The sequence below is a fragment of the Eleutherodactylus coqui genome, chromosome 4, assembly GCF_035609145.1.
Source record: "Eleutherodactylus coqui strain aEleCoq1 chromosome 4, aEleCoq1.hap1, whole genome shotgun sequence".
Lineage (NCBI taxonomy): Eukaryota > Metazoa > Chordata > Amphibia > Anura > Eleutherodactylidae > Eleutherodactylus > Eleutherodactylus coqui.
In genome coordinates, this window is record NC_089840.1 from 239970234 (window position 1) to 239990028 (window position 19795).

At 43.0% G+C, this 19795-nt stretch overlaps 1 protein-coding gene across 1 annotated transcript in view; it reads left to right on the forward strand.

Annotated features, from left to right (window-relative positions):
* The first annotated feature begins 595 nt into the window (after positions 1–595).
* The window catches only part of LOC136626643 (olfactory receptor 5AR1-like), a 57073-nt gene continuing 37873 nt past the window's right edge, over positions 596–19795 (forward strand). The window contains exons 1-3 of the mRNA XM_066601663.1: positions 596–635; positions 1960–2021; positions 3518–3631. Coding sequence (XP_066457760.1) covers positions 596–635; positions 1960–2021; positions 3518–3631 — 216 coding nt within the window. The remainder of the gene's footprint in view (positions 636–1959; positions 2022–3517; positions 3632–19795) is intronic.

Genomic DNA, 19795 nt, shown 5'->3' on the forward strand with positions numbered 1-19795 from the left:
CAACTAGTCTACTATTATTGCACCCACAGGTCATATCATTAATATGGACCAATGTGTTATTTTTGGAAAGCCCCCAAATCCCATAATCTGCTCAAATTTAATTTCCAAATGGGGATCTCCATTGCTGGGCCTTATAGTCTTATTATGGTTGGGCCTACAGGACTAGGATGGGTGAGTCCCACCATAGGTTGGGATGTGTATTAATATGCACCTTTAACACTGCTTGCATTAAGCCTCATGTCCACAGGCAAAAGAAGAATTAAAATCTGCAGCGGATTTTAACTCTTCTCCTGCCCGCGGATTCACATCCCATAGGGATGCATTGACCCCCCGCAGGTAGATAAATACCCGCGGATGGTCAATAAAAGTGATTTTAAAAAAAATGGAGCATGAAAAAATCTGGACCATGCTCCATTTTCGTGCGGGTCTCCCACGGGGACGGCTCCCCGGAATTTACTCACCCGCTCCGGTTTTTCCCTTCACCGCGGCTCCATCTTCTCTCCGTCGCGGCCGTATCTTTTTTCTTCGGGCCGGCGCATGCGCGGGGCACATCAGCCGGGCCGAAGACAGCAGATCCGGACGCGACGCAGAGAAGATGACGCCGCGGCGAAGGAAGGATCCGGAGCGGGCGAGAGGTAAGTTTATTCTGATTTATTCTTATTTTCAGCGCTCATGTCCGCGGGGCAGGAGGGACCCGCTACGGATTCTCCATGGAGAATCCGTAGCGGGCCTGATTTTCCCCGTAGACATGAGGCCTTAGAGTATGAAATAGGGCTAATAGTTTCCAGTGATGGAGTTTGAATAGTCAGCTATTTTTTTCATGATGAGAGAGAGTAGAATTGTCAGGGAGAAGTACTATCTCCCACCTAGCACTTGTTTAATTAATGGTAGTGTTCTTGTAATGACTGCTGCTCATGGCCGATGGCGTCTTTCACCTGTCGCAACCATGAGTCATAGCTGGCATCCAGTTCCCCAAGTGGCAGGTGATGCATCTTCTCTGTGCTCTTCCTAGCAGTCCTCTTGCCCGTAAGGAGCACATCTGCCTGGCCAGCCTCCAAAGGAGCCAGTGCATGCACCAAGCTTTCTTTTCCCCAACCTATCAGGATAGGTTCCAGACTACATAGGGCATCCTTCCCCACTGGAGGGTCCCTAAGTATTCAGTCTTTACTGTGCAAGTGCTAATAGTTTCCTATTCGATCTTCTGGTAATTGACCCGAAATGCAACAGTTAGAGCCTTTTCACATAGCTTTTTTCTATTTAGCACAGGCTTCATCTCAGGTTTTCATCTCCTATGCAGAAGATGGAACCAAGATGGAATCATAGGGTTCAATGCATGATAGAGAGACCTCTTTGGTCTCTAATTCACATGATTTCCATCTCTGTCAGTCTTTAAAGTTGGATAGAAAAGTGCCATCCTCTGTATCATTTCATTGGGTCTGCTGGAGATAGCCGAGTACTTGAACTAAGCTATCTCTGAAGTCCCATTTAAATAAATGAAGCTATGCTGCACCATGTGCGACTGCCACTCTGTTTATTCAGGGATGCTCCGGACCACTATTCTTGGAATTGGTGGGGCACCCAGTGGTTGGATAGCCATTAATTAGCTAGCTCTTATTCTTTTTATTAGTTTAGTTTATTTTGGCGGGATAACCCCTTTGTAAGTTTCAGAAATTACACCATAAGAAATTTGCAGACAAGTTTCACCGATTCTTCAACGCAGAATTTTGCCTCTACTTTTGCTACCTGCTTCTAGCTTTGCTACATGACCTCACTGCTGCCCACGGATGCTCCAATCACAGCCATTCATGGATGAATGGCTGTGATTGGAGCATCTAGCGCTAGCTGTGATTGGCTGAGTGGGCTATCACTCAGCCGACTCAGCCAATCAGAGCAATCTCTTGCTGGAGGCGGGGGATTTTAATCCCTGTCACTAACAAGATGCTCTTCTGGTTTGACAAGTGCCCAGCAGCCTGCAAAGAGGTCTGGAGAGCAGCCTCCGAGACACCAATGCCATCTGCAAGGTGAGTATTGATTTTATTTTCTCTCAGGCAGTGTAGCTAGGGCATTTAGCGCTGCCAAAAATGTGGTACCAAGTTGTGCTGCATTTTCGAAAGTGCTAAAACCGCGGCCCATTCATTTTAATGGGTGATGATTATGCAACGCTGTCAAAGCGCAGGTGCGCTTTGACACTTGTGTGAACAGCCCTATTAAAATGAATGGGAGCATTACACAGAGTTTAGCGCTGCGCTGAAAAGCAGTGCTAAACGCTGTATAAAAATGTGGTTTGGTGTCTTTTTTGGAATGTCTAGAACAAATTAATTGGATTTACTTTGATTCCTATGGAAATAATTGCCTCTAGTTTCATTGGTTTCAAGTTTAGCTGATTGCTAACGGATTACCAACTAAACTAGAGGTTTGACTGTATACAGGAATAGCAGGGAATGTGGTCAATAAACAGAAAAGTAGTTATATCTGCTCTCTGTGTGGGAGAGCAGAACAGATGTGGTTAGGGACATCTGCACATTGCGGTCTTAATTTCTATGGAGGGAAATATTTAAAAATCCAGGTAGGGTTTTTATAATCAGAGCCCAAGGGTGCAATGCCTTTAGAAATTTGTCATGAGATCTGTCATTCTAGCTGAAGAGTTCTGGTAGAAACTGGTCAACCTTTCACACCTAAGCCAACATTTACACCCCTTCCAACATTTTGGAAGGGGTGTAATAAACTAACACATTTAGGGCTTATTTTAATGGGCGTATGTGTAAAACGGAGAGCTGGCAGAGACTTAGTATGGGCTCAGTATGCACTGCGCATGTCCAGGAATCTGACGTCATGAACATGTGCAGTGAGATTTTTGTTTTCAAATTCACCGCTCTTGCAATGCTTGTGCAGGGGGCAGCTTTTCAATACGAAGCCCATAGAAGGGCTCCGTATCATATGCAGAGAAATAGGGCGTGCTGCGATTTATTTCTCTTGCCTATGTAAATGCTGTGTCCACATTCTGGTGTGCATGGAAGAATGACAGTCCATTGACTTTCATTGCCTCCAATCACCATGTATCACACATGCGTGCAATGCGCATGCAATATGTGGTGAAAAAACGCCCGTGGACATTAGCCCTTATTCTAAGTCAAGAGTCAAGCTTAGAGAAGGTGAACTCAACCAATTTCCAAAATTTGAATAAAACTGAGCAGTGCTACCAAAATGCTCTGGACAAAACAAAGTGCTTGGTACTGGCATTGGCACTACCTCAACTGTCATCTCTAGCTATAGGGTATATCTGTAAATACAGTATCCTACCAAAAGTAATTGGATACCTGAGCAAGAATCAAAAGTAGTTTTTATTTCCATATGTTAATACTATGTGTGGCCTCCTTTGACCCTAATGACATTGGATACTCTCAATGCTATACTTTCTACTAATGTCTGATACACTTCAGCTGGTATTTCCCTTAATTCATCCTGCAAATGTTTGTCGACATGGATGCTGTTCATATTTCCTGATTTGATGTTCCAGTTCATGCCGAAGATGTTCAGTAGGGTTCAGGTCGGAACTCTGTGCAGCCAGTCCAATCGTGGAACATCTCGAATATCTCGTACCAATGTAAAACAGTGTTGGATTTGTGGCAAGGTGAGCTGTCTTGTTGGAAGCATTGCTGACCATTCCCAGAGTATTGTCACATTGTCAGCAGCACATTATTGTCTAGCATGTCAGGGTACACCTCCATGTTCATGATTCTTTCCACTACAACCAATGCACTGAGACCGTGCCACATAAAACATCCCCAAACCTTAAAGCCACCTCCGCCATACTTAACTGTTGGCACAACACGCTTAGGCAAAAAGGCGATCCACAGACATCTTCCACACCAAGGTACATCCATCTGATCTGCAGATGGAATAACATGATTCATCACTCAATAGAATGTTCCTCTATTGCTCTACTGTCCAATGATGACGCTCCTTGTATCACTGTAATCAGGCATGATGGATGGCTTGTGTGCAGCGGCATATCCTGTATTTCCAAAAGCGTGTAGTTCCCGTCACAAACTCCAGCTGAGAACTCCAATGTTCGGCATTTTATATAGCGTGGTTTAGAACACGTGCCACGTTCATAAGACATGATCCATTCTACTGATAGGGGTGCCCAAATACTTTTGATAGGATAGTGTATGAGAGATTGTTTAAAGGTAATCCCTGTATGCTTTAGCTCTGTTGCTATGTTGCAAGTTGTTGGAAGAATACAAATATTTCATCTGACAATGTGTAGGAGTGATTTCAGTAGGTAAAAAAACCTAGAAAAATGTGATTAGGGAACGTGCCGACTAAATCCAGCTGTACGTTAAAATCGGAGCATGCCAAAGCTGTTAACTTATCAGTGCCTGAGATAGTTCTAAGTACCTGCTGGATGCAAAAAGCATTTGACAAGGTCAGCCAGAGACTTAGAAAAACAGAACTTAAAAATAGACCCAGGATTGTAGAATTTGATTTGAAGCAGCAGCATTGATTTAGTTATAATGCCAGAATTCTTTATTGGTTTCATGTAAGGCTGGTGCATTTTCTGAGAAAGTATGTGATAAGTCTGACTCTGTAAGAATAAACAGTAGCATGGGAGTCATTGTTTGTGCATGCGTTAGCAGGATGTTTAAGACCTGGCAAGTTGTGCCATTGCAAGTCTGCCCTCTAGTGGACATTATCTTTATTGACATTGCCATTGATTGGTCGGTGTATCATTTAGTGTTTCGTAATTGTAACAAAAAGTGGTTTTATGTAAATAAAGCGAAATCATTGTATGATGAAAAGTTATGCAATAGCTGTATACTTTCTGTATCATTTCTTCACTTTTTGGATTTTTACCGTTAGCAACTAACGTTGCAGTTCAGATCTAAGATGAAAAAAGAATATAACAGTATTTGGGGGACAACTGCAGGGTAAAAAGCATAGTATGCCCCTATATTTAATGGGGGTTTTTGTGACTCTAATATTAGTGACCTACCCTCTAGATAGGTAATTGATATCTGATTGGTGGGGGGTTGCCGCTCTCCAACCTTGCCAAACAGCTGTTTGAAGAGGCAGCAGAGCTCATGAGAGCGCTGCCTCCTATTCTCAGGCTTGTGATGTCACATGCATCAGTCACATAGCCTGAGAGCAGCTCAGTCCTTTTCAAGTGAATGGCACTTAGCTGCTATGCCAGGCTTAGCCACTACGAAATGTATGGCGCTGTGCCTAGTATGCAGACAGCTGATCATAGGGCTCCTGAGTGGTGGACCTACATCGACCTGATATTGATGACCTATTAGTCACCACTATATTAGTCTCAAAAAAAACCTTTAAAACACAGTTAAAGGGGTTGTCTCGCGGCGAAAGCGTTTTTTTTTTTTTTTTAAATGGACCCCTGCATTATGCCCTGTGAAAAAGAAAGCATGTGTTAGTTTTTAACAAGCACATTGCACTTACCTGCATCAGCGTTCTGCAGCTTCTTCTTTTCTTCTTTTAAAGATGGCGCCGCTGGTCTTTTCCCACGGTGCACCGCGGGTCTTCTCCCATGGTGCACCGGGGAGTTTCTTCTTCTGTCTTCCGCGTTCCACTGCCGATACAGCCACCTCATTGGCTGATCGGCACCACGTGACGGAGGCGGAGCTACGATGACAACGCGGTGACCAGCTCTCCGGCACGAGCGGCCTCATTCACCAGGCAGAAGACCGCACAGCGCAAGCGCGTCTAAAAAAGCAAGAAGCCAGCGAAATTAGACGGAGTCATGGAGACGGGGACGCTAGCAACGGAGCAGGTAAGTGAATAACTTCTGTATGGCTCATATTTAATGCACGATGTACATTACAAAGTGCATTAATATGGCCATACAGAAGTGTATAACCCCACTTGCTGGTGCGAGACAACCCCTTTAAGCATTTTTACAGGTTTTCTTGGTGCCTTAAATGGGTTTTCCTTAGAGATGAGCGAACACCAAAATGCTCGGGTGCTCGTTACTCGGCACGAAATTTTCGCAATGCTCGAGGGTTCGTTTCGAGTAACGAACCCCATTGAAGTCAATGGGCGACCGGAGCATTTTTGTATTTCGCCGATGCTCGCTAAGGTTTTCATGTGTGAAAATCTGGGCAATTCAAGAAAGTGATGGGAACGACACAGAAACGGATAGGGCAGGCGAGGGGCTATATGTTGGGCTGCATCTCAAGTTCACAGGTCCCACTATTAAGCCACAATAGCGGCAAATATATAACCCCTTCCCTGCAATTCATCCAGAAATGTGATACACTAAAAATATATACCGGCGTATAAGGCGATGGGGCGTATAAGACAACCCCCCAACTGTCACCTTATACGCCGGCAATACAGTGGAGCAAAGAATAAAAATCATTACTTACTTCTTCTGACGTTCTGCGCCGCTCCTGCAGACTGTCACTCCTTCCTGGTCCACGGACTAAAGCTTTCTCTATGAAAGGCTTGAAATCCCCGCCTCCAGAAACACAGCCAATCACAGCAATTCAATGACATCACTGTCATTGGCTGTGATTGGCTGAAGGCACGTGTGTTTCTGGAGGCGTGGATTTAAAGCCTTTCGTAGAGAAAGCAATGCTCTGCCGGGAACCAGGAGGGAGCAAGAGCCTGCAGGAGCACCGCAGAACACCAGGAAGGAGTGACAGTCTACAGGAGCGGCGCAGATCGTCTGAAGAAGTAAGTAATGATTTTTATTCTTTGCTCCACTGTATTACCGGCGTATAAGGTGACAGTTGGGGGGTCGTCTTATACGCCCCGTCGCCTTATACGCCGGTATATATTTTTAGTGTATCACATTTCTGGATGAATTGCAGGGAAGGGGTTATATATTTAACCCCTTCCCGACCATTCATCCTGCGATCGCCGGCAGCCCATTGCATTCAGTGGAACCTGCTGTATTGCTGGTTCCATTGAATTCAATGGGCAAACATCGTTCTTCTCTGCTACAGCTGTTACAGCTGTGGCAGAAAAGAAGGATTTGTCTTCTATATGTTCTCAATGGGGTCGGCGCTGCTGCCGCCGGCCCCACTGAGCGCATATAGAGACGATTTATGGCCTTTAGAAGGACCGTTGGGGTTCTTGAAGCCTACAATACACCTAACACTCTCCCTATAGCAGCTCCAACACGATACCACTTTCCCTGAACTAATGTCAGAATACATCCGTAGCGAGCCGCGGGAAGGGCAGATTTCAATTCTCGGGTGACACCTTATCTCCCCAGCCACTCACAGCAGGGGGGTGGTATAGGGCTTAAACGTTGCAGGGGGAAGTTGTAATGCCTTCCCTGTCTTTCAATTGGCCAGAAAAGCGCGCTAACGTCTCAGAGAGGAAAGTGAAAGTAACCCGAACACCGCGTGGTGCTCGTTAAGAGTAACGAGCATCCCGAACACCCTAATATTCGCACGAATATCAAGCTCGGACGAGTACGTTCGCTCATCTCTAGTTTTCCTATAGATATGCTATAAATCATGAGGAAAAACCTTTAAAATGGTTTAGGGAATTTCAGGGACTTTAATATTGATAGTCTCTCCATAAGAGAAGCCATCAACATTAGGTTAATGGTTGTCTGACTCCTGGTACCCCGACCACCAGTTGATTGAAGGGCCCATAACTATTAAAGGTATATGGACACCCATAGGATTTCTTGGGAGTGGAAGTCATCTCTAGGGAGTTCTCCAATGTTAATAAGTAATCAGTGCTCTAGATACATGGGCCAACAGTTGGTTTTTAGGTGAGCTGAAAATCAAGGGAGTCCAGCAAGTGGGTGATTACTGCCCACTTGCCCTGTCGGGTCCCATGTTTCATCCGTAATCGCTCTTTTGAGTGATTGCACAAATGACTGTCAGTCAGTGTAAAAGTACCCTAATGGCCCTTTTACACGGGAAGATTATTGTTCAGATTCCTGCGGAAGCATGGGAATCTGAACAATTCTGAACGATAATCATCACGTGTAAACGTGTGCAGTGACTGAACAATAATTCTTCAGTCATTTAGTTCCTGCATGGCGAATACTGAATAAGGTGTCATTCAGTGTAAACAGCAGTCATTCACTTTTGAGGGAACAGCACAGGGACGAGTGACGGGCATCGTTTGCCAACAACTCGTCCCATGTAAAAGGTCCACTAGACTGCAGTGTCTAAATACAGTGCAGCTATTAGAATCTGCAGAAGATAAATGGTGCAAAATTTTTAATTAAACCCTACTTCAAAAATGATTGTCAACCCAAAATACATGCGCTTAAGTGGAAAAAAAGCCCCACAAAGATATCCATAGACTTTAAATTAAAAAAAAAAAAAAAACTCTTAACTCATTGTTGTTAAGCCTTAAGAAACAGAAATGTTTCAGTATTACAAAAATTAAAGTTTTTGGGAAAAAAAAGAGGCCCTTTTACACGTAATGAGTGTCGGGCAAATGATGGAGTGCTTTCTCCCGCTGTCCCCTGCCCATCTCCATTCACTGTAAGCAGTGGCTGCTCAGTACTGAACGGCTGCTGTTTACACTGAACGATCATCTTTCAGGATTTTAGGCATGCTGAAAACTGAACGACTGGTGGATTCTCCTCCAGTCAATCACTTTCCGCGGGTTTTAGTACCGTTAGGCGGCCAGAAAAATAACTGCTGCATAACAAGATGAAACAAAACCACTGATTTCAGTGGTTCCTTCTCCACTATCAGTACTCTCGCCCATTAATACTACGCACGAGAAAAGAGAGAACTTGCCCTATCTTACTTGCATGTACTTAACCCTTTGCAATCCAATTTTGGATTCAGGGTTTCCTAGGGGGGTTTCTGTTTCTGCCATTATAGAGCCAGTATTGCAGTATTGGACATGCTGGAGAGGCCCCCCGACAACAGAGCAGACAGTAATATAGAGTAAGAGTACCCTGCCAGACATCTTCCAACATCGGAAACTGTACAGCCTTCAATCAGAATGTCTTTAGACATCAGACAGTGGATTGGAAATGGTTAATACTGTGTGTAAGAAAGATAGGGCAGGACCTATCTTCCTGCTTTTTTTTTTTAACTCGTGTGCACTAGCGCGGAGTTTGCATAGTCCAAACTAATACGTCTCATAGCATCAAGCGTATTAGTGCATGCCCCATGTGTTACTTCCCAAAGACTAGATACCCATATATCCCGCAATCCACTTTTTTTTCACTACCACTATAGACACCAGACAGAAACACAAAAAGGGCAGCAAAGTGACATTGGCTGTGTCCAGCTCAGGCATAAAAGAACTGACTGGATACCAATGGTGCATGGGAACTCGTCTTAAGTATGGTACATAGTGGTGAATATTTGATGAAATCAGCCACTTGTAGTAATAAAAACCACCTTACACAGAGAGCTGCAACCACGTAGTTGTGAACAGTGACACTTTGATTAATTTGTGCATGAAAGCTTCGTCCGAGAACAGCGCTTGCCGCAAACTTCCATCTATCAATCCTTGCAGAGTGAAATGATATATTGTATCCCACCTTTTGTATTGTTTGTTGTATATAGCTCCTTGAGACACATACCTGCCAGCTCCATTGAGAAACACCAACAGGTGATTTGTATACAAAGGCAGTGAGGCGTGCGCAAACAATGCAATGAATCATAAAGTAGAATCAGTGCAGATCAGTAAATTGTTACCCACTACAAACACAGCGGATTAGGTTTCCATTGACAATGCTTTGACTCTACTTTTATGGGCTATAAGCAAGGTATTTCCCCCCAAGCCATGTTGGACATTTATTAATTTCCATTTCATCATCTATACTTTTCTACATTATGATATATGTAAGTTGCTGGAACTTGTATCCGCTACCATTGTTCTAAAAAATGTATATACAGCAGTAAGGGAAGTGTATTAGCTGGAGGCACTGTCTGCTAGGTGTGTTTTGAATAGGCAAAGGTTTCATAGGTTTATTTTCTGAGTCTGATTATTCTGTGCATAGCCAAAACAGTGACGCAGTATGATATCCTTCCCCCCCTCCATGAAAAATATGGAGCCGGGGAGCTGTTGAGTTGGTTTGGCTACTATTTCTGCACCTCCTATAGTTTGGCACTGGCCAAAAGTTTTGACACCTGAACATCATTCTGTGCCTAGTTGAATATCTAATTCCATAACCATGAGCAAAACTTTTTATGAACCTCAGCTGGTGCACCTGCTGAAATAGTCAAAGACCTTTCCCAAACAGCCACTACAAAGTAGGAATATTTCTCTTTAAGGGCATCGAAAGCCAGCAAATTACCACTACTTCTCTATTTCCTAACATTAGTTGGCACTACTCATTGTGGACGTGTTTTAGCACCATCTGTCAGATCTTTCCTAGACTGGTTTGTCTTATTCTCTATCAGACGGGGAACTGTGATTCGAAACTCCTTGGAACACATTTCTACTAGTCCAGATTCTAGAGGTTGTGTGATTTCAACCATTTCAGCCAACCTTTGGCATTGGTTTTCTCTAAGTATGGTGTGTTTTCTGTTACTGCATTGTACTGTGATGTTCTAGAAGACTATGGCTTGGAAGAGGTTTTCCGCATCCACTGAATTTGACACAAGCAATGGAGGTGGAATAATGTTTTCTTGGTGCACCTCATGTCCAAAATTCCTGCAGAAAGACATTAACACTTAGTGGAATTTAAGTCACAATGAATAAGTGTGGTTCTGAAGGCCAAAGGAGATTCACCGTTTTACTAGATGGGTGTCACTAATAAAGTGACCATTCACTGTAAATGCTCATTTTACAATGCAGCATTCTATAGCCCCCATTTAAATGAGGGGAGATGGATTATTTTAAATGTGGTCACTAGTCATAAGCAAACTTTTGAAAAATCTGGTTTGCAAACAAATTTCATTCAGTCTAAATTAGTTCAAACTAAACCAGAAGTTCACAAATATCCCATAAAACTGGTGTATAACATTGTCTAAAAGCCATAAAAGTTGAGTTCTGCTGGGTCGGTTTGCTCAACATTAGTGTCATAATGGTCATACTTAGCTTAACCTAAATCAGAAAGATCTCAACTAGGAGACCTCTTTTACTAACTTGGTAGACACTAACAACAAATAGTGGATAATTCCTTTAAGCCAATTGTTGTGGCAGTTCTGGAATTGCTGCCTTGCTGAGAAGTTTGGTGCTGGTTATGAAGAGGTTTCTACATTTCTTGGCTCAGTGGGTGTAGTATTAGGTGTCACATGCGTAGTCGCATCTGTGGGTAATTACTAGGGCTATTTTACCTGGCCTGATACTGAGCTGAACTGCGGTTGATTTTCAGTCTCTGGCTGAGCTAGCACTCAGAGCCTTGGTCCTGGATCATTCAGTTACCTGCTGCAACTCAAGCTAAGTTCTGCACTTGTTTTCACTTCTAGTTTTTAGTTTTCTTGGGTTATTTCCCATTCCCATATTGGGTCAACTAGGGGACGAGGCATGCAGTCAGGGCTGTCCTTATTGGGGAGATCACCCTGCATGCAGACAGGGTCCTTCCCTGTGTTTGATTATATAGGAACAGTGTTTCCCATATTTTGGTTCCATCCCTGTTTTCTTATTTGTTCATTTGCATTTGTGTGAAATCTGTGGGTGACAGATCTAGCGCGTCCTGGTTGGACGTAACACCAATGCCCCATTGCAAAATTGCATTATAATATAAATACACAGTACATTCTGTAATAACATACCCTGCCATTACTCTTTCTATGCACTTTATTTACTTCAGCACCTTTGAACAGTAAAATATTTTATACAGTCTGCACATCTTGATAAATTATAGTAACGAGTCCAACAAGAGGATAACTCTTTAGTTGATTGGCAACACTTACTGTTTCTGTTTTTGTAACTTCTTTAATTATTTTTGTTCCACATTTCTGCTGCATTTTGCATGTGTTGTTTAAAAACAAATGTACTGTAGCTTGATAGGGACTCACGTTCCAAGTTATTGCATACCCAATTGTTGTCTTGGACAGAATGATTATTAACGATGTAGTATGAGGTTGTATAAATAACATCTGATCCAACATTTTGTTTCATGTTAGTTGCAAAATATTTGCTCTTTCTTCATTTAGGGCTCCTTCACACGAGCGTAAGTGTGTTGACACTCGCGAAAGGAGAACATGATTGCACTCTGAATGGAGTCCGATCCCATCCTATGTGATCCATGGTACTTATTGAACTTTGCCCCGCTGCTGGCCCTGTTCACATCAGCTCAGGCCACACCCGCGCCATGTTGGAACAGGTGGGGCAATTTAAAGATTAGGCGGGCTGATCTACTTAGTAGGCAGGCCAGCCTAATTAGTTGCTGGTCTTAGTAATTAACACAGCAAAACTGTGCAGGTATGAGCGTGATTTTGTGCACATGGGCGTGCATTTTGCCTATTGAGCCTCAGGTGTGCAAATTCACACAAAAAAGTACAGCATGTTGGATATTTTTGCCGCTGGCGAAAATGCATGCAGAAAATCGATTAATGTGAATCCATTGAAACCTATGGGCTTTAATGGTTGCGGTTCCTGGGGCCGAATTTCTGCATGTAAAACTGGGTGCAAAATCACCCATGTGAAGGAGCCCTAACTTTCATTTTGCTGGTGTATTAAAGCTTATCAGGCATCGTTTTAACGTACCTCTACACAGGGCGATTATCACCCCCAAAAATGATTGAAATAGCAATTTTTGCGATAGTCGTCCTGTGTGCACACAGCCATCGGCACTGAGCTAGAGATCATTCGGTAGTCACTTTGTTTCAGGTCAATGAAAGATTGTCACTCCTGTAAATAATCCCCTTTATATAGCACATTCATATTACACAGCATTTTAAATCACTTGATATTGGATTCTGTCTCTATTGAGGCTCACAATCTATATTCATCTATCTATATGTTTTTGGAGTACTGGAGGAAACCCATGCAAACACAGAGAGAACATACAAACTCCATGCAGCTGATGCACCCGACTGTTGTCCCATGTAAAGGTGCCTTTAGAAAACCACTTAATGTAACTTTTCTCTACTGAAATATCACGAGGACAATATTAGTTTCCTAAAACTGTGGATATTTACATATCATCACTTCCATTTACTCCTGAACTCACTTTACACTGGGAACAATTAATGAATATCTGATTCACAAAAATGGCCCTTATGTTCAAGTATCCACAAGGGTGGAAATGAATGGTCTACATAACTGTCATGAAAAGAGAGATCATTCCCATGTTCTTTGCATTTGTGACACAGGTGAGATGAGAAGGGCTTAAAGGGGTTGTCCCGCGCCGAAACGGTTTTTTTTTTTTTTCAATAGGCCCCCCGTTCGGCGTGAGACAAACACAAGGGATGGGTTAAAAAAAAAAAGTTTAGTACTTACCCGAATCCCCGCTCTGCGGCGACTTCTTTCTTACCTTAGCAAGATGGCCGCCGGGATCTTCACCCACGATGCACCGCGGGTCTTCTCCCATGGTGCACCGTGGGCTCTGTGCGGTCCATTGCCGATTCCAGCCTCCTGATTGGCTGGAATCGGCACATGTGACCGGGCGGAGCTACGAGGACCAGCTCTCCGGCACAAGCGGCCCCATTCACCAGGGAGAAGACCGGACTGCGCAAGCGCGTCTAATCGGGCGATTAGACGCTGAAATTAGACGGCACCATGGCAACGGGGACGCTAGCAACGGAACAGGTAAGTGAATAACTTCTGTATGGCTCATATTTAATGCACGATGTACATTACAAAGTGCATTAATATGGCCATACAGAAGTGCTGAACCCCACTTTCTTTCGCGGGACAACCCCTTTAAAGGCTAGCTAAACTTTTTACAAACTTCCATCACTCTTCCATTAAGAGTAATTTTCCATACCTTTAAAGTATAACTAAACTTTTTGCAAACTTCTAACATGTCGTCAAAAGTTTGCATTACTGGGGATCTGGGTACTGAGACCCTAACCAATTGCTAAAATGAATAAGCAGAAGGGCTCACGTTTATGGGAATGTGCACGCACAGCCTTTTCAAAAGAGTCAAGCTTACTGTGCGCAATGACTTTCCATTCCCCCTGAGGAAGATGCATGTAAAGGAGCAATACACCGTGGGACTGGGGTGCTACTAGAGGCATATATTTTGTGGCTATTTCAGAATGGATTTATCTACATTCACTTTCTGGAGCATGCATGGTATTTCAGACTTTTTTCTACTTTCCAATACCAGATCATTCTATTCAATTTGGAATTTTTCAATTCTGATTATCTAAGATGACCAGATGTCCCGATTTAGGCGGGACAGTCCCTCTTTGGGATCATGTATCCTGCTTTCCGCTGGGACCCAATCGGGACACCCATTTTTGCTTCTGTCCCACTTTTTATTGACGACTGGTCACCATTAAAGTGATTACCAGCTGGTCTGCCGTGGCTCCCTGGCTGGTAATCACTCTGCAGCGCCGCAGTCCTGGATACACACACTCATGGCAGTGTGTGCATCCGGGATCCTCCTCCTCTCACCTCTCTTCTTTGGTTATGCAAGAGAGGAGAAGGAAGAAGATGCTGCTGCGGGTGCACACACCCACACGCCGGCAGCAGCACTGAGAGGAGCGTTGGCGCTGAGAAGACTAGGAGGAGGGTAACTGTGGGTCACTGTGGGGGTCACTATTAATGCTGGGCTGGAATAAGGGCGCACTAATACAATGGGGCTACTGTGGGGGCTTCCAGTTCCTAGCTACCTGGTCAGGTGAGGCTGGTTAGGTGAGGTCACTACAGGCCACTGGGAATCAGAAGCCAGGTTGACAGCGGGAAGCCTACAGAGAAGGTGAGGGGGAGCACGACAGAGTATAAAATCAGCTGCGGATATGCGGCTGATTTCCAGTCAAAATCCGCACCAATGGTATGGATTTTTACTGGTTTTTGGATGCAGAAATACTGCAGAATTTGCTCCCTGTCTTTTTTTGAACCAACCCTGTACTTTTTATAATGACGGAGGTAAAATCATACATCGTGATAAGCCCGGCCCCTAACCACACCCCTCTGTCCTGCTTCCACCCTTGAAAAATCTGGTCACCTTAGATTATCTTATGCGCTTGCACTTTATTATACATTTTTGTCCTATTGCATTGGACTGTATATGCACTTTGATCATTATACTATGCTGCTCTTGTTAGGAGGTCTATCTTTCTCCTTGTAAGTTGCCAGTAATGACTGTTTGGCTTATTGTAGCATAAATGGTATGTCTGAATTTTTTAAGTGTTTTTAATGAGTATATTAAACTGAAAGTACATTGAACTGAGTACATTATCTAAAAAAAGTGGTCAAGGATAGGAAAGGATGGAGAACTAGGTTCCATAGAGTGACCGAAAGTTGGCCTCAATTGAACGGATCATCATCATCATCAATGAGTACATGTGTTTGCTTATTTTCTAAATAAAAGCCGTTCATTTTATTTTGAGCGTATTATAATTTCCTGGATCTGACGTCTTCTTGTGTCATGGTTATGTTCACATCCTTTTTCGCACCTCTCTTTTTCTCATAATTGCAGTGCCCGTCTGTTATAGATTACTGACTTTTCCGGGGGACACTACAGGAATAGGGGGAGTATGAAAAGAAGCTCCCCGGACTCCACGTCACCTAAACTATAAGCTCTATAACTTAGTTTATGGTGCTTCTAATTGATGACAGCTTCCCTTTAAGTCTAATCCACCACCATAGGATTATTTTAACAGCCTCATCTTAAATCTGACGTCAATGTAAAAAATAGATATTTAAATCTAAAAACCTGATTTGCTTTGATTACATTTGATTTTGCTATCTGAAAGTTCCTGAGAAAACGTCACAAATTAATATCCGGCTTGAGCATCCAACAATGAAGGCTGCTGACTTTAATTTGCACACCAAGCGGTAATCTTATGAACAACCAAAGCAATAACGGTCCAAAAAGATCTCATAAAGATAAGATAGCAAATGACAGATAAATTACACGAAGAACCTATTTAACCCTCTACACAAAACACACACATAATCCAAAAAATGAGTGTAGTATTGAAATAAACATAACTAGAATATACCTAAATACCTAATAGTGTAAAAAAGTTCTGTGCATGGACCGTTCCTGCAATGTAGCATAGACCCCTTTGTTACTGCAACACGTCTACTTCAAAGTTGGTCCTTTTATGTCAAGATTTCTACACACAGTTTGTTTTAATGCCTTTAATGTCATTAGGTACAAGTTTCTCACTGCAATAATTAGGAGAAAAGAAGCAAGAATTACAAAGATCAATGGCCTTCGAATTGGAAGGCATCACCCCTGAGTGACCTGGAACTGAGTCTTTTGTAGTCTGGTACTGATGCATACAAGGCCAGTTGGAAAATGCAAACTCATTTAGAAAATGTTGTATCCTAGTTGTATCTTGCTGCCAAGAGGATGCTACAAAGCACACGTGGGTGACATCAGAATAAACGGACGCGACATCTGACGTTACGTTTTTTTCTTATTTTCAGTTATAGTTGAAAGATGAAGTGATAAAAGCTACATAAGGAATAGAACTTGTGGCGCCACCATGGGTGGGTGCAGAGATTGCAGCCCCATTTGGTGCCATTAGATTACTGTGCCACATAAGAGAATAAGAGTCATATAAATTATGTATTAGTTTAATTAATAGTACATTTAGTCGTTTTAAAATGTTTACTTTCTTTATGTAAATTAAGTAAAATATACAGTTTGCTCTGAAGAGTAATGTATATTATGTAAATTAGACCACTGGATAGGTAGCTGTGCATAGATTTACAACTTGCTTACCACGAAGAGCCACCAATGATATACATATACTGAGAAAAAGAGTATATAAGAACATTTACACTGAACAGCCACTTTTACAATTAGAGCTCCCCCGTATGGAGGTTAGACCCGTGACTCTAAAGTGCTCATAGAATCAAGTGACCATTTTCCATGGATCACTTTCAGTGAGAATCCACGTTAGAATGGTTATTGGTGCTAGACTAGCTCGGGCCAGGGTTTCACTACCAACCTTGTGGTTTCTACTTGTGTAATGATGTGGAGAGTATACAGAGAATGGCATGATTGAGAAAAAGATCCAGCGAAAGGGGATTATGCAGATGTAAAGAATTTGATGGTGAAAGGGGTCAGTGGAGGACGTCAGGAATTGATGAACCCTGTCATGTGTCAACAATTGAGGCTGCTGGAGTTGGAGTAATGGTGTGGTAATCGTTTTCTTGGATTGGGAGGAGTACAGTTTTTCTTTGTGGAGACCACCTAGTAAATGTTAGGAGACTTAAAAGTCCATGCAATGCTCCTCTGGGAAATTTGGTATGCAAATGTGGGATGTTATGATGACTTTTGCAGTGACACCTATTAGGGGGTAGCTTTTCTACAAGTCAATGTCAGACCTTTTCACAAGCCTTGTAACATGACTGGGAATGTAAGACAAAGCCAGAATCTTCTCCATAAGGAAAAGATAGCCATGTACAGACAGACTGTTTGGGGTTTTTTGTTCCTCATCAATGTACAGTAGGTTTCTGGCTGGCTGGGTGAGCGGCCTATGATGTGGGTCAGAAGGGCAATCACCCTGAAACAGTCTGTCTGTACATGGTTATCTCTTCCTTCAGGTTTTGGCTTATATTCCCAGTCATGTTGCAAGGCTTGTTGAAAGGTCAAACATTGGGGTACATTTAGGGACCTTTTTGCGCCAGCTTCTGGCGTAAATAAGTTGCAAATTTTTGTGCAAGCGGGTATCTGCACAAAAATTTACTGACTTTTCTTCTTTCTGTGCTTACCCAGCCACATTTCCAAAATGTAGGCATGGCTTGTCAAGAGGGGGAGTGGCTGTCCAGACTGACAGATTTATGTGTCATTTACGCCAAAAGCTGGTGTAAATTATGCCAGAAATGTACGTCTGATCGAACCTGGCATAAATTTCTGAGGAGTTGTCGGGATGCACTTAATACATGAAGAGGCCTGTGCATATTCATGTATTAAGCACACTGTTTGCCATGGAAAATTTTACTAAGTCCAGCGTCAGAAATGCTGGGCTTAGTAATTTTCCCCATTAACTTTTAGGGGGTGCTGCAAAGGCATTGTAACATGTCCCTATTTGTATACCAAATTTCCCAGAGGAGTATTACATGCTACTAGGTGCTCTCCCCAAAGAGAAACTGTATCCCCCCAACCCACATCATAGGCCTCTCGCCCAGCCAGCCAGATACCAACTATACATTGTTGAAAAGCTAAAATCCCGAAACAGCAGTCTGTATGTGATTATTTTTCCTACTGAGGAAGACTTTAGTTTTGGCTTATATGCCATACTAAAAGGTCGGAAATTGACTTGTAGAGAAGCTACCTTATAACAGGTGGCACTGCCAAGACATTGTAACATTTCCTATTTTCAAACCAGTTGCTTTCTTGGTACACCTTGTGTCTTCTGATACCTGTGGATGAACACCACAACAAATTGCTGCAGTTTTGAAGGCCAAAGGAGGTCCAACGTGCTACTAGACGGGTCTCTATAATAAAGAAGCCATTTGATGTATGTAAACAGAGGTATAGCAAAAAGTTACAAAGCTGTTTGGAGTAAGCAAAAACTGAATTGGAATATTCATATAAATGTTCAAAAGGAACTCTGCACTTAATCATACATTGTAGTAAAAGACATCGCTTACTCCTCACCAGTGCTCTCGAAGAGAAATGTGCTGTAGTCCTGAAAATGATGGTTGTATATTGCAGTCATGTTGAGTAGACGGGCCACCCACCAAGTGTCTGAGCAAAAGCCAGATATAAAAGCAACACCTTGAAATGAAGAATACCTTGTAATGAAAAAGTAGGTGCTGGAATGACAAGAAACTCATCCTAATTGATGATTCTGACTCTGCCAGTTTCTCGACTTAATAAGATGAATAGCACTTGAGACTTGGGGACTGAATAGAGGAGAGGAGCACTGCCAAGGAAAATGGTAATAGATACCTCAGTATCACAAACATCTGGCTCACATCAATTCTTTCTAACCCTGAACGTTGCACACTGCACTTTGATGTTCCTTGTCTTGTTATGTAATTTAGTGTAAATTAATTTTAACTTGCTGGTAAAGTGTATTTTCTCCTCCTTGGTTGATGGTCATCATTACCTGCAGAGGTTTACTTTGGATGCGAATGTCTGAAGTTGACAAAGTGTAATTTACAGTGTATTTATTAATGTGGTTAACCCAATGGTTTGTCAAAATAATATGATCAGTATGAAGTATTGTTAAAGAAATTCAGTGTCTGAGTCATTCACTTAGGGTTTAAGTATGTTTTTTTAATATATGACAGACGGCTCTTCTGCAGTATAGAAAGCAATACTTGCGGACTGCATAGTGATTTGGAAATGTGATGGTGCCGCCTGCATACTACCAAGCCAGTTGCAACAACCTGAAATAGCATGAATTACAAATAGAGATGAGCGAACGTACTCGTAATGAGTACTTACGCACCCGAGTACCGCCATTTTCGAGTACTTCAGTACTCGCGCGTAAAGATTCGGGGGGCGCCGGGGGGCGGGGAGAGGCGCGGCGGTGCGGGGGGTAGCAGCGGGGAACAGGGGGGAGCCCTCTCTCTCTCCCTCTCCCCCCCACTCCCCGCTGCAACCCCCTGCGCCGCCACGGCGCCCCCCGAATTTTTTCGCCCGAGTACGGAAGTACTCGAAAATCGCGGTACTCGGGCGAAAAAGGGGCGGGGCCGAGCACGTTCGCTCATCTCTAATTACAAAGCCTTAGGGTATCCGATGAATAATGGGAAGTACTTTCTGTTAAATCAGAGTTTCCCTTTAAAGATGTCTGCACCTACAATGTCT